Below are 15,234 nucleotides of genomic sequence, written 5' to 3'. Positions count from 1 at the left end.
CCGTGCCTCCACTGCAAACCAAAATCTCATTACGCTCAGAAGGAACTAGTGCCGAATTACGGTCCCAATCACGGGACTCTTGCGGGGTTATGAGCTACGAACTCCCGCTGATTAGCTGAGCATGAATCTATCTTTTTTATTAAATAAAGATCGTGTAGTCCCCGGATGTCGGAGCGGGATGAAACAAGAACAGGGTTCACCTTACGGCCTAAATGAGGAATACATTGTGATCCTCAGCAAGAGCAGTGTCAAGAATATTCCTCAAGACTTTCCAGTGCACCTGGTCATTGGTCACATAAATGTGCAAATACCATGATTAAGAAAAAAGGACTTAATATTGATAAAATTCAGCTTAAAAACATTGATTTCTTTACCATATAATTCAAACAACAACTCCACCAGTACACCAAAAACCACCAGGGTTTATTTTTTTATTTTATGTCAGTAAAACAAAATACAATGAGAACTCATGGAAACATTACACTAAATACCATTCAGGAATCAGCGTTACGGCATGATTATTTTAGAAAAAAATGACTGTACATGAGAAATCTGTGTTAATACATCAGATGCTTTTGGCTGCACAGAGCAGCCTTTTGAGGTGTTTAGAAATTTCCTTCATTTTTAGCCCATATATGAGTGGATTAAACAAAGGATGATACAAAACTATCTGTAGAGTCATTATTAAGCGTGCAGTTTTTGGAAATTTGGATTCCACTCGAGCTATACTGACATCATATGCACTTAAAAAAGAAAAACTTATTAAAACCAACAAATGAGGTAAACACGTCTCTGCAGCTTTTTTCCTGACTTCTCTACAGCTTCGATAGGAAATGAAGAGAATCTTTGTGTAGGTGAAAATTATGAACAGCATAGGGATTATTACCAGATCTAACAAAGCAATGACACCATATGTTGTAATTAAACTTGATCTTACACACTGAAGTCTGTAAATTGAATTGTTGCAAAATATTCCCTTCAGAGTAAGGTTACACAGTCTAGTTTCAGCACTCACTATTGCAGGGACTGCAATGTGGCAGGCAGGTATAAGCCAAGATAAAACCAGGAAAATAACAATTGTTTCTTTTTTCATCATAGTTGCATATTGCAGAGGTTTACATATTGACACATATCTGTCATAGGCCATGGCTGATAACAGTAAGAACTCTGAACTGCCTAAAAAGTAAAATACAAAAAACTGAAAAATGCAGGCTGAGTAAGATATGACCTGTTTTTCAGATAAAAAGTCAACCAAAAGCTTTGGGTAAATAACGGTGCTGTAAAGGACACTGTTCAAGAGCAAAGCTGCAATGAAAATGTACATCGGCTCATGAAGGTTTTTATGAACCATAATAAGATACACAATGGTAGAATTACTGATGATTATTAGAGCATATATTGTAAACATAATCAAAAAATAAACATATCTGTATTTATCAACCTCCACATACCCATCAAGAATTAGGTATGTAACATTAAACTTGTCTTCCATGAATGCGTGGTCAATCAAAGTGATCAGAAATGAAACATGCATTCAGGCATGTAACCAACATACATGATTTAAAAGATAAGTCCAACCTTAACAATTTGGAATTCTTCATTCATTTAGATACCTGGCATTAAAATGCACGTGGTGAAATCCATCTCAGAAAACAAAAATGAAAATGAACTGTTAAAATCTGTCTAAACCTTTTATTATATTCCTTCAGCCTCCATGGATCTCATTAAACTAAACTAAAGTAGATCCTAATGTGTAAAGAACTTTTTCAAATCCTTGAGGCCTGAAGTCACAGCACTGTTTGACCTCTTAACGCTCTTTTATACAACATTATGCAGTTGTTTGGGTCTGCACTGTTGACTTCTACAGTTGGTGTCATCAAGAGTGTGATGGTCGTATCCTACAGGACCCCTTCCCACAGCTGCTATAACAGATCAATTGGACATGGAGAAACAATTAAATAATTCATAAAATATTCTACTTTAGGACAATAATAACAACAAGCAAGTAAAAGAAAAACTTCAGGCACTTTTAGGTGGAGCAGCAGAAAGTTCCTTTGTTTAAAAGCTTTTATTCAAACACAGCTACTCACTGAGCGGTGTTGACCTAAAAGGTCTTTACTGGGGCAGAAGAGGAGGACAAACTTCAAAACAATGAATTACAAACTTATAATAGCTGTTACTCAGTCTTAATTAAATGGAGCCAGGTGGCCATGTGAATCCTTCACTCACTTCATTTCACAAGTACTGATCTTTTTCACAAGTAATTGGAACTTCTTTCTGGTTTTATTTAAATTATATGTTTTATATTTTTACATGATATAAATTATATATTTGCTGTATGTACACTACAGGCCAAACATTTGGAAGCAACTTAAAATTTCTGTTCACAATGCTTTCTTAAAAGGTTCTATGGATTTTGGGAAGTATTTACTGCATGATCAGACATTGCTGTCATTGATTTGCAGCATTTTCCTCAATTTACCTTTAGGTATATGTTTATACTTTGTTCATCTGACAAACTACCACAGAGATGGCTGGGAAGAAACAGCTGAGTAAAGAAACAAGTGTACAGATTTGTACATTGAGGAAACAAGAATACACTGAAAGAGAAATTGCAAAACGCCTAATGGTGTCCAACAAAGCAGTTCACTACACCCTGAAGAATCTGGAAGTCATGATGATAGAGGAAAGTCAGAAAAAGAAGAGGAAGGTATTCTATGAAAAATTGTTTGGTCCCCTCAGTCTCCAGACTTCTCTCCAATTGAGCTTGTGTTGGACGAATTTGATCGATCAGTCAGAAAAGTACATCTCACAAAAACGCAGTCTCTCATTGATGAACCCTGGTGAAAAATTAATGTACTAAGTGTACTAAAATTTAGCATACTTTTGTGTACTTCAAGCCGCACTAATCATCATTATATTTCAAGTGTGTTTAAGATTAGTTAACTTGAAGAGTGCTAAATTGGAACAACTAATTTTGTGTTAAGTATATTTAAATTGTAATTAAGTTGTAGAAAAGCTCAACTTAAAGTGTATTTAGTGTACTTTTGTGTACTAAAGTGGAACAAATTAAAGTATATTTAGTGCACTTTAAGTACATGACATTTCATGTACTAATATATGCCTAATTAGTTAAATTAAAGTGTACTTTGTTTGTATTATGAGCACATTAAAAATTAGATGTTAGTGTATTAAAATATATACTTAATTATACTTTTGGTATACTACTTTCTACCTTCATGCAAATGTGTTACAAGTATACTAAAGGCTGAAAGACTTGTGGGACTACTTCCAGTTAAAAAAACATACTTTAATGTATTTAAACCACATCCAAATTATAATAATACATTGCAAATAATACAGAAACTTGTACTATCTCTAAATGTATAAACATTTACATATGGCTTTTAAACATTTTCAAAGGAAAACTTTAATAACACATTTTCAAATATTGCTTCTTTCGTACATAGGAAATAGAAAATAGAAATAGGTTTATTTCAGGCAGCAGACCTAAACATTACAAATAAACCTTTAAGGACAATTCCAGGTGAATTCAACTTGGGGGTGTATGTTCCTATCATTTTGGGTCTAAAAGAAGGAATGTGAAGATTTTCATTTTAATCGCTCCTGTTTTGCGGTAGCTGCGTCTGTCCCCGCATCGCTACGGCAGCAATGAATGGGAGTGGATGCAAGTTCCGCTGGTTAGCCTGTTTACATCCCTCAAAGCCGCATTTTTTTCCACAGACAGCGTCAGATGGAGACTCAAACATGTACCGAGAAGTTTATTTACTTCAAGCAAGCCGACATGCTTGTAAAACTAGATCTAATTCAAAGTCTTGTGCGAGACCCTGCTCGGTGCATTCAGGTGCAGTAGGAGCTACCTTTTGTGTCATAAACACAGGAATATCGACTCTTTACTTGCTTGAAGTGTACATTTTTTTCAACAGACAGCGTCAGGTGGCGACTCAAACATGCGCCGATACGTGTTTTTTACTTGAAGCAAGTCAAGAGTCGATATTCCTGTGTTTATGACACAAACGGTAGCTTTCTGACTACCCCTGAATGCACCGAGCACGGCAACAGGGTCTCGCGTGAGACTTTGAATTTAGATCTAGTTTTACAAGCATGTCGGCTTGCTTGAAGTAAAGAAACTTCTCAGTGCATGTTTGAGTAACCATCTGACGCTGTCTGTGGAAAAAAATTGCGGCTTTGAGGGATGTAAACAGCCTAACCAGCGGAACTTGCATCCACTCCCATTCATTGCTGCCGTAGCGATGCGGGGACAGACGCAGCTACCGCAAAACAGGAGACGTTAAACTGAAAATCTTCACATTCCTTCTTTTAGACTTAAAATGATAAGAACATACACCCTCAAGTTGAATTTGCCTGGAATTGTCCTTTAAAGAAGGATAAGCAAAACACATGTACATACACAGTGTAACACAATTCTTACCCAGGTAAGTAGGAACATAAAAAAAAAAAAAAATTGCAGCTATGTTTGAAAGTTCAAGTCACCTCTTTTTTCAGTCACTCCCAGTATGAAATGTTCAGTCCACTGAGGAAGTGAAGAGGATCTATCCTACCGCATGCTTGAATGTGTTGGATATGTGTGTGTGTGTGTGTGTAATGAAGTGATGAAAGGATCCAGGTTCTTGATTCTTTGCGGGCACCATATCTCTAGTTGTCCTCCAGGCTGTGGTTCGCCATCAAACGTCTCGATCCAGGCTCCAACATCCGGGTAGGTCCAAGGTTCAAAGGATCCAACAGGAAAACCTGACCTATGATGAGTAATGTCAGAACATTCTCTTAATTCTCTCAACTCTCAATCATGAAATACAATATATAAATCATGTTAAATCCACTCAATTCACAGAGAATATTTCTAACTGAATAAACATTGTAATATGACACCACACCCAATAATATCATAGCAACATTCTCAAAATATCAGAGATTAAGTTATTAAAATAACTTCTCCACATCAATAATATAAAAATAACGTCTTCACATAGTAATAAGCATGCAAATATAACATTAATACCAGTAAGAAGACGTACAGTGTGCACCTTCTGCCATGTCTTAGCATAAAATAGTGACTCGGCGTGCTAAAAACGCAGATACTGTGCTAAATCATCAGATTTTACAGTTCAGTGTGCAACAAATTCTCAAAACGTCTCATATTGCACCTTCAAAATGAAGCTAGTGCTAGCTTTAACGCTAGTGATTCACACGAGTGGGTAAGGTCTCTGGTATTAGCACTGATTAGCACTGGCGGTTAGCATTTAGCATGGAAAAAACATTTTCTCACCGATGCGTTTTCTTCTTGGTGGAGATGTCGGGTCCCTCTAGCTTCACTCTCACAGGTCCAGGGCGTCACCGGAGTTATCCCGTAGTTTTTAATCACTTTTATCAACTTTTACTAGTGTCTCCTCTTCACAAGCTAAGTGTCGTGCTCGATGCGGGGCTGCTCGCTCTCCTGACAACGGCTCCGGAGGAAGTGAACCTTGTTCTGAGCAGGTCAAGGGGCGGGAGCTTCTTCCCGATTGGCTGACAGCTCATCTCCAGCCAATCTCTTTCAAAATAAACGTATAAAAAAATATTTTATCACTGTTCAATTTCTTTTTATAGGTAAGTATCTGTTTTTAATTATTAACATAACTTAGTATTTATTAATTAACTTTTTAAATATGAATTCAGCTGTTTTAATATGCAATCAACTAATTTTTAATACAGACTTTTAACCTTGGTTACAACAGACATTATAACATTAAAACAATGTGCTTAAAGGGATATTTCAACATTTTGGCAGATTTGCCCGTTAATCCCTAGTCTTAGGGATAGGGTTCGTTACTTTTACTGTAATTGACGGTAACCTACAAGCTGTTTTTAGATCGGCGGGGCAGAGACATGAGCTGCTCAGCTACCGCTACGGAGACTATCAAACACACAATCCAACAACTCTACAACGCTCTTGTGGATGATTGTTAAGTGTTAATTAAGTGTATTGTTTCATGTGATTTCATGCATAGCCTATCTTTTTTTTTTTTTGCCAAACACACAGCACAAAATTTAATAAACGGGTTTAGGTGCATAGGCTAATACCACTTTCCAAAATGCCCTGAAGTAGGCTACAAGCATAAATAACTTCACTTTATAATTAAACTTAAATGTAACTTAAAATACACTCAAACTTAATATTACAGTGTTGATATTAAAATGTATACTTTCAAAATATGTTATCATTGTATTTTACAATGACAATTTTAGCATACATTTTAAAATATATCAAAAGTATGTGTGAAAACAAATTTCAAATAAGTACACTTTAGAAATTACACATAAATTTCACTTTAAGTATATTTTAGTTTAATATATTTCTATAAAGTGTAATATAGTATAATTATTTTCAAGTGTGTTAAAAGTGTTAGCGTGAAAGTGTGATGTTAGTGTAATTTGTATATATTTATATAAAGTACAATTTGTATAATTACATTGTCAATATACTATTCAAAATACGAATATACTTGAAATACAATAAAGTACACTTTTTTTTCACCAGGGAACTTAAGAAAGCTTGGAATGCAATTCCTGGCACATAAAAAAACTTGTGGAAAAAATGCCTCAATTATGCCATGCTGTTGTTAAAGTCAGAGGCGGTTACTTTGAAGAAAGCAAAATCTAAGACAGAAAAATCCAAATACCTGATAGTTTCAGTTAACATTTATTCTGATGTGACTGATGTGACTCTTTCTATGATAATCATGTTTATTTTGTTGCAAAGTATACCAATTAAACTATGATCTTTTTTGTACAAAGTTAATCTTGCTTCCAAACTTCTGGCCTGTAGTGAAGCAGGCTACAGTAGTATCCCCATTGTGCTCATTTAAAATAACAAAAGAAATTCAGATTGATGTCATTTTTGATGGCGACCTGACAGGTTGTTGAAGTTGTTTACATGTGATATCATTTTCCAACATGATTCCACTATGAACATTCATGACATTAAGCTAGTCGGCTTAATATTTAGTGTGTCTGAGGACATCACTCACACGTTGTGAGCACAATTCACCCTCATGCATCTCTGCTCTGTGAGCACGGAGCTGTAACTATCTATGCACTGGCAAAGTTATGTTAGTATGATTAATATATTGTACTACATTCAGACAATGGCATTGTGAGATCTTTTCCAAAAAAAAAAAAAGTCATAGGCATCATGTTATACAGTAGTTATGGTAGATCAGTCATGAGTAATGATACTGTATAACTGATGTGTTCAATATATTGATAAGTCAATTAATGATACAGTTACTTGTTTCCATGGGAAATAATTTATTTTCATCATCAACAATATTATTACAGACAAATGGCTGTACATAAGCACCACTGACACTAATATTAACATAAACTCATTTTTAATACATCAGATAACTTTGGTTTGACAGAACAATCTCTTCAAGTGTTTTGATATTTCTGTCATTTTCAGTCCATATATAATTGGATTAAAGAGAGGATGATACAGAATCGACAGTAAAGTCATAATAAATCGGACAGTTTTTGGAAAATCAGACAGAACTCTGATTATGATAACATCATATGCACACAAACAGGAGAAGCTGATTAAAACCAGCAGGTGAGGTAAACAGGTCTGTGCAGCTTTCTTCCTCACAGTTTTACTGCTTCTGTAGCAGATGATCAGTATCCTGGTGTATGTGAACAGGATGAAGAGCAGAGGGAATAGTGCAATATTTGCCAGAGCAAAAATACCAAATATTGATCGTGTTCTTGAACTCACACAGTGGAGATTATAAATTGCATTGTTACAAAACATCCCACTCAAAGTGAAATGACAGAGTTTCATATCAACACTCAGTATAGCTGGCACTGCAATCTGACAAGCAGGAATAAGCCAAGCTAAACCCAGGAAAATACTCACTGTTATTTTTCTCATGATAGTTGCATATTGCAGAGGTTTACATATAGACACATACCTGTCATAGGCCATGGCTGACAACAGTAAGAACTCTGAACCACTTAAAGAGTAAAATAAAAAAAACTGAAATAGACAAGCTGAATAAGAAATTATCTGTTTTTCTGACAAAAAGTCAATCAGCAGCTTTGGGTAGATGTTGGTGCTGAAAAGAACAGAGTTGATTAACAAAGCTGCAATGAAAATGTACATGGGCTCATGGAGGTTTCTGCGACTCCAGATCAGACACACAATGGTGAAATTACAGCAGATTATTAGAATATAAACTGTAAACATGATTAAAAAATAAAGATATCTGTATTTCTGCACTTCCACATGCCCACCAAGAGTTATATATGTTACATTCTGTTCGTCATCCATTAATGCTTTCCTGATAATAACAGTAATGGTAATTAATATCAAGTGAAAGAACAGACAGATTCATTCATCAGCACATGAGTGAAAATAAAAAATCTCGTTGTCTCACAGTATCATAAACATCCAGCCTGTTCCTCATTTATCCACCTGAGCTTCTGATACACCTGGTGATTGTTCAGAAAGTGACTGTTCAAGTCTGTATAAAGTTTTCATATTATTGCCTCAGCCTCCATGGATCTCATTAAACTTTCTACTAAAATAGATTCTAATGTGTAAGGACTTCATCAAACCCTGGAGGGCTGAAGTCACAGCACTGTTTGACCTCTTTAACTCAGATGTGTGCTTCATGATACAACATTACTCAATGTGACATTAAAGGCTGGCATGTGGAATTACAAAAACACTGATATTTTACATCTGAATAATCTTCTGTATTTTCAGCATTGTTTACCTTATTTGTATTCATAGAAGTGCTGGGTATCGGTACTTGTTTTAATCAAGATCAGGGGTCGGCAACCTAAATTTCTCACCGCTACCAGCTCACAAGTCAGAGTTTTTTTTTTTTTTTTGGGGGGGGGGGCTTTCTTTTTAAGGGACAGCTGGAGAGAGACAGGGAGGGCGAGAGAGTGAGAGGGGGGATTGACACGCAGCAAAGGGTCCGCCGGGTGGAATTGAACCCAGGGTCGATGCAAGACGCTTGCGGTTCGGCGTATTTAATCAGAGATTCAATCTAGCATTTCAGTGATGGTGAGCGGCCACTGCGTCATTAATGCTGCACTGTTACCGTTACTGTACCGACAAGCTACATGTTCCTTTTTAATCTCCTCTCCTTCGGCCTCACGTTCTCTCACCAGCTGTTCTGTTACCAATGAACCTGGCGATGACGCTGCAACCCAACTACACAGCTGTTAAATGATTGGTTGTTTGTCTGTCACTCACAGTGTCCAGGGATTGTCCAGGTCTGTGAAATGTTGTGACTGATGGGATAGATTTTTTTTTCTGGATGCACTGTAATCTATGCCCAAGCAAGTCAGAGCAAGAGTCTGTCGCTCTCTGGCCGCCAGTCGTTTGTCGCTCAGTGCTGATTGGCTTCCGCAATCTCTGCGTAACTATGACGACTACTGAAATCATGGAAACGTAATACAACTCCGCCGGAGCAAAACCGGCTTGACCTTGCACGGCGCTTGTGGGACTTCCACAACAGGTCAACATGTCAGCCGTGCTGGACCAATACAAACGGGAAGAAAAGAGCGACTCCGAGCGAGGTGAAATTCACTGGAATCGCTTGAATGACGTCATCAGAGCGATCTGTTGAATTGTTCCAAAGTGACGAGTGACTGCAGCTGAGTGACAGAGCGTTTTTTTTTTAGCAACACAAGCGACAGCGACAAAAATAAAAGGTCCGGTGTGAACGCACCTTTACTTTGTGTGTTTAATTAAAGTTAGGCAATCTCTCTCTGTCTCCATGTGGACAAAGCTCTTTCCTGAACTACCTGGAATGAACAGCAGAGGGTGCATGAACAGCCTCTGATAACATGAGATAATTGAATATATTGGAATTAGGTCTGTCAGTTTAACGCGTTAATTAGATTAATTAATTACACCGCAAATTAACGCACAATTAATTCTGAGTGGCAATTCAATGCGCCAGCACTTTAAATTTGGCCCATTGAATGACCCTGGCTACTTGGCAGTGGCACGTCACGGTAGCATAGCACCGAGGAACTTGTCCGGACGTGTCGGTCACTTCCCACCTGCGTCGCTAGTCAAAGCAGGGTGACAACAGACTGACCGACATGGACACGACTCACAGCCTGGACGCACTGCCCGCGGAAGCGGAGCGGGAGCAGCGGCTCCTCACAGACGCTTGGCTGGCTGCACAGGGAGCTGCTTCTCCTGCTCTCTCTCCGCCGGTCAAACATCGACTCCACTCGCATCTCTACCCGTCTGTACTCGGTTTTCCACACACACAGGTCTGTATGAATGGATGTGTGTGTCTCGCGTGCAGACGCAACTGACAAATAGACGGACAAGCAACAACTTAATTAATCATCATTTAATTCTTTTATTTTGAAAATTGACCGGATTCTCTCGTCTTTTCTGAGCCCGACTTCCTGTCTGGTACGTCTATCCAGCTCGACAACAGCGCTCACGGCTCGTGTGAAAAATAGAACAGACGGCGAACTGAAGCGCTGCAGCGGCCGCCCCGCAACCCGAGATGTGCGGCCAGTCAGAGAGGGACGAAGCGCTGCGAAGCGGAGCGGCCGCGTCCCTCCAGTTCACACCAGACGCTGATTTCTCCGTGGCTCCTCAGCTGTTGTTTACTCACATAGAGCTGTTTTTTTTGTTTTTTTTACATCATGGATAAGTAAATAACCTAATATAATTATAATGCCGTGTGCTGTGGGTCAAAACTCCCTCCACTTCGTCTCTGCCACTTCGTCACTCGTCTCTGCCTCTCTCTCTCTCTCTCTCTCTCTCGCTCTTTCCCTGTTTGTTTGTGTGTTTTGTGTGTGTGATCTGAAACTGCCTGCGCTCCAGGGCGCTGCGCCTCGGTTCCTCACCTGACCTAATGGGCTCTATGCACAGCTCCAGCACTTCCTGGATTTAAGGCAGCTCCTTCATTTCCTGTCTTACATTATTGGACAAACTGATTAATCCAGGTGTGTCTGACCATTGTGACTACTCAGACACACCTGGATTAATCAGTGTGTCCAATAATGTAAGACAGGAAATGAAGGACCTGCCTTAAATTCAGCAAGTGCTGGAGCTGTGCATAGAGCCCATTGGTTTGCTGGGATGTGCTTGACCATTTTCTTTTAAATTTCATTTATGAAACGCACTTTACCAATAAAAATGTGGATTTCAAATCTTCTCTTCTAGGTGTATTCAATTGATTAGTCATGCAATACAATTTTGTAATGTCCTAGAATTTGAATTCTTTATTTGGGTAACTTTAGCAGATATAAGAATAAAATGTGATTAATTAGATTAATTAATTACAAATTCTATAATTAATTAGATTAATTTTTTTAATCGCCTGACAGCCCTAATTGGAATATATTCTGATACCCAATGGCAAAAAGAAGTTTTTAGAACTATAGCCAGAGACACACAGCAGGAAAGGAGCAACCTTTCTAAATATTTCACACATCTATGCATGTCATCAATTATTAATGATACATAAAGATCATGACCACGCCTCAATTGTTAAGTTGTTTATATTTTATTGTTAATGTTCTGCCACTTCTCTTCACTTCATCTGTTCTCTTCTTGTTTTACCAACCACGTTAAGTTTTTCACACATAAGCTCCCATGTTTCTTCTTTACCGTAGCTTAACAATATGTTTATTTTCCCCTTTTCTATTGATCTTTTGGATCAAATATCATGTTGCCATTGCACCCATCCAGCTCTTCTCCCAAACTCTCCATGGTGGAATGATTACAATACAAACCTCAATTGAAATACTGCAGTTTGTGCGTACTGTCATTTATGATATAACTCTCAGTAGATCCCCCGCAAAACGCGCAACTTCCAAATATGCAATTTAGTACTCTTTATTGGGGATCTTAGTAGGACAGGCCCTTTGAGTCTCAGCCTGCATTCACAAAACATATCAAGTGCAGTGCATTGATTTGTCATCAAACTGTTCAAACTGAAAGATTCAGTCAGTTTTGTTTCTCCAATGAAACTACACCGTAGCCTGGTCGCAAAATGCTCACACTAAATACCCTCCAGTATACAAACAAATGGCTGCTCATTAAAATCAACATCACATAGCTTTGTTTCGACAGAACAACCTCTTCAGGTGTTTAGAGATTTCTTTCATTTTCAGTCCATATATAATTGGATTGAAGAGAGGATGATAGAGAATTATTTGTAATGTCATTATAAAACGAGCAATTTTTGGAAAATCTGAGCCCAGTCGTACTATAATCACATCATACGCACACAAACAGGAAAAGCTTATTAATACCAGCAGGTGAGGTAGACAGGTCTCAGCTGCTTTTTTCCTCACTTCTCTGGTGCTTCTATATGTTATCAGGAATATTCTGGTGTAGGTGAACAGGATGAAGAGGATGGGGCAAAGTGCTGCAACTACCAGGAAAATACTACCAAATATAGATTGTGCTCTTGGCCTCACACAGTAGAGACCATACATTGTGTTATTGCAGAGAATTCCATTAACAGTTGATCTACAGCGTTTGGTAGGAGCTGTCAGCACAACTGGAACAACAGTATGACAACAAGGTAGAAGCCAAGCTAAACCCAGAATAATACAAACTGTGTTTTTACTCATGATAGTTGCATACTGCAGAGGTTTACATATAGACACATACCTGTCATAGGCCATGGCTGACAACAGTAAGAACTCTGCACCAGCCAGAGCATAAACTATAAAAAACTGCAGGAGACAGGTTGGAAATGAAATTATCTGTTTTTCAGATAAAAAGTCAATCAGCAGCTTCGGGTGGATATTTGTGCTGAAAAGAACAGAGTTGATTAACAAAGCTGCGATGAAAATGTACATGGGCTCATGGAGGTTTCTGTGAATCCAAATCAGACACACAATGGTGGAGTTAAACAAGATTATTAGAATATATGCAACAAAAATTATGCAAAAATACATATACCTGTTCTTTTCAATGTCAACGTGCCCACCAAATGTAATATAGGTCACATTAAATTCACCATCCATTAATATAGCCTATTTTCATTAATGAAAAATAATAAACGTTGCAAAATAGAACAGGACAATCAAGGAAAAGGTAAAAACCATGTAAATGAGTCGAATCAGGATTGAACTCAGGTTCACAATATTACAAACATCCAGCCTGTTCCTCTTTTACCCATCTGACCTGTAAATGCACTTGATGATTGTTCATCTCCAACATCCAGAAAGTGCACTGTTAAAAGTCCGTAGAAAGTTTTTATAATATTGCCTCAGCCTCCATGGATCTCATTAAACTTTCTACTAAAATAGATTCTCACCTGTAATGGCTTCATCAAACCATAGAGGCCTGAAGTCACAGGACTGTTTGACCTTCATTATACAACATTACTCAATATGACATAAAACCTATAGTGCATAACTTCTGTCAACCCCTAAAGGAATTCTATATAATTACAAAAACACTATTGGTGCTTCCACTTTATGTCTGGCAGTATAGGCTGCAGTCACACACATACACGAAACTACCATAGCGTCCCATGATTTGTTGGTGTACACAACCAGCAATGTTCCCTCTAATTTTCAAAACTCCTGAGCAGAAATTCAACTCCCCTGATGACCTGCTTGAGCGACTGTGAGCGACAGCTCAAGCATAGTACGTCCACATGCTGGTGCTATGGCCTCACCTCTCCAACTCCAAATATCATGATTAATGTATATATATATTAGGGCCGGGACTTTAACGTGTTAATTACGATTAATTAATTACACAAAAATTAACGCTTAAAAAAAATTAACGCGTTTTAATCGCACACATTTTTGCACCGCGGAACGTTTCTCACTGGATGAGTTTCAGGGGTACCGATTATACTGGCGCACCAACTACCGTCAGAGAACTGACTTCAGACCAACATGCTTCAGACCAGCTTCAGACAACAATGAAGAAAGAAGTAGATGAGACCGCTTTGGTTGGCCCCGTGGATGGGAAATGTTGTTTTAAAAAGCGTGAGGATGGCAGCGTAGACAAGAGCACGGTTGTGTGCAAATTATGCAAGAAGGAGTTTGCGTATCACCGCAGCATATCAAGCCTCAGGTATCACCTAAATGCTAAGCATATAGGGGAGCGTGCCTATGTTCCCTCAGCCCTATGTTCCCTCAGCCCTATGTTCCCTCTGGACTCTCTCTACCTATCTGGACTCTATCTATCTGGCCTGTCTAGCCTCCACCTGGTCTTTTTACTAAACTTAACCAACTCCTTTCTTCATTGCCTAAACCCAACCAATGGTGGGACCAAAGGGCTGTGGGAATAGGGCCTAATTTTCAGTGACAACAAAAGTTAGAAATGAGGGAACATAGGGCTGAGGGAACATAGGGCTGAGGGAACATAGGGCTGTGGGAACATAGGGATGACCCCGCATAATAGCAGCTAGCGTTAGCATGGGAGCTAGCGTGGACGTTAGCCCGACTCCGAGTACAAGGACCCACACCCAACCCACACTCAGCCAGATGACTGGTTTCAGGACCAGGGTAACCAAGTCCACGTCTGAAAAAATAACCAACTCCCTGGCTCACTGGATTGCATGCGACTGTAGACCATTTGGAGTGGTGGAAGATAAGGGGCTGCAAAAGGTACTACAGATTGCAGAGCTGCCATGCAGAAAGACAGTGACAAAAAAAATCCAGCAGCTTTATGACAATGAAAAGGAAGATAAAGAGAATTTATTGGAGAAAGCAAAATATGTTGCCCTGACCGGGGATCATTGGACCTCGGTTAGCAATTCAAATTACCTTGGTGTGACGGCACACTTTATTGACATCAAGTGGCGTCTTCACTCATTTGCCTTGACCATCCAGAAGACCACCACTAGGCACTTTGCTGAAAACATGGCAGAAGATTTTGAGTCTGTGGCAGAGGCCTGGGAAGTCACACAAAAAGTCACGACAATCGGAACAGACAGTGCCCGAACCATGACCGCTGCAATGAGACGGCTCATATTCCAGCACATGCCATGTGTTGCTCACGTGTTGCAGTGGACCATCACAGTTTGCCTTGCTGACAGCGGGTTCACAGCCACATTGGCAAGATGTCGTAAGATAGTGGGGCATTTTAAACACAGCCCCTCAAACACAGAGGAACTGCACAAGGAGCAAACAGAACTCGAACAAGACAAAGAGCCACTGATACAGGATGTTTCCACAAGGTGGAATTCAATGCTG

At 38.9% G+C, this 15,234-nt stretch overlaps 2 protein-coding genes across 2 annotated transcripts; both read right to left on the bottom strand.

Annotated features, from left to right (window-relative positions):
• Nucleotides 1-565: 565 nt before the first annotated feature.
• Nucleotides 566-8,347, bottom strand: LOC311004143 (olfactory receptor 11A1-like; the record flags this gene model as incomplete). The annotated part of the gene is made up of 2 exons (XM_083996092.1): nucleotides 566-1,176; nucleotides 8,032-8,347. The coding sequence occupies 2 exons, from the start codon at nucleotides 8,345-8,347 to the stop codon at nucleotides 566-568; spliced, it is 927 nt and encodes a 308-aa protein (XP_083852218.1).
• Nucleotides 8,348-12,117: 3,770 nt separating this feature from the next.
• Nucleotides 12,118-13,044, bottom strand: LOC311004142 (olfactory receptor 11A1-like; the record flags this gene model as incomplete). The annotated part of the gene is made up of 1 exon (XM_083996091.1): nucleotides 12,118-13,044. One exon carries the CDS (start codon nucleotides 13,042-13,044, stop codon nucleotides 12,118-12,120), a length of 927 nt encoding a protein of 308 aa, XP_083852217.1.
• Nucleotides 13,045-15,234: the final 2,190 nt, after the last annotated feature.

Source organism: Trachurus trachurus (genome assembly GCF_905171665.1).
Source record: "Trachurus trachurus genome assembly, chromosome: 21".
Lineage (NCBI taxonomy): Eukaryota > Metazoa > Chordata > Actinopteri > Carangiformes > Carangidae > Trachurus > Trachurus trachurus.
Note: the sequence above shows the minus strand (reverse complement) of the source record. Positions and strands in the feature narration are given on the sequence as shown.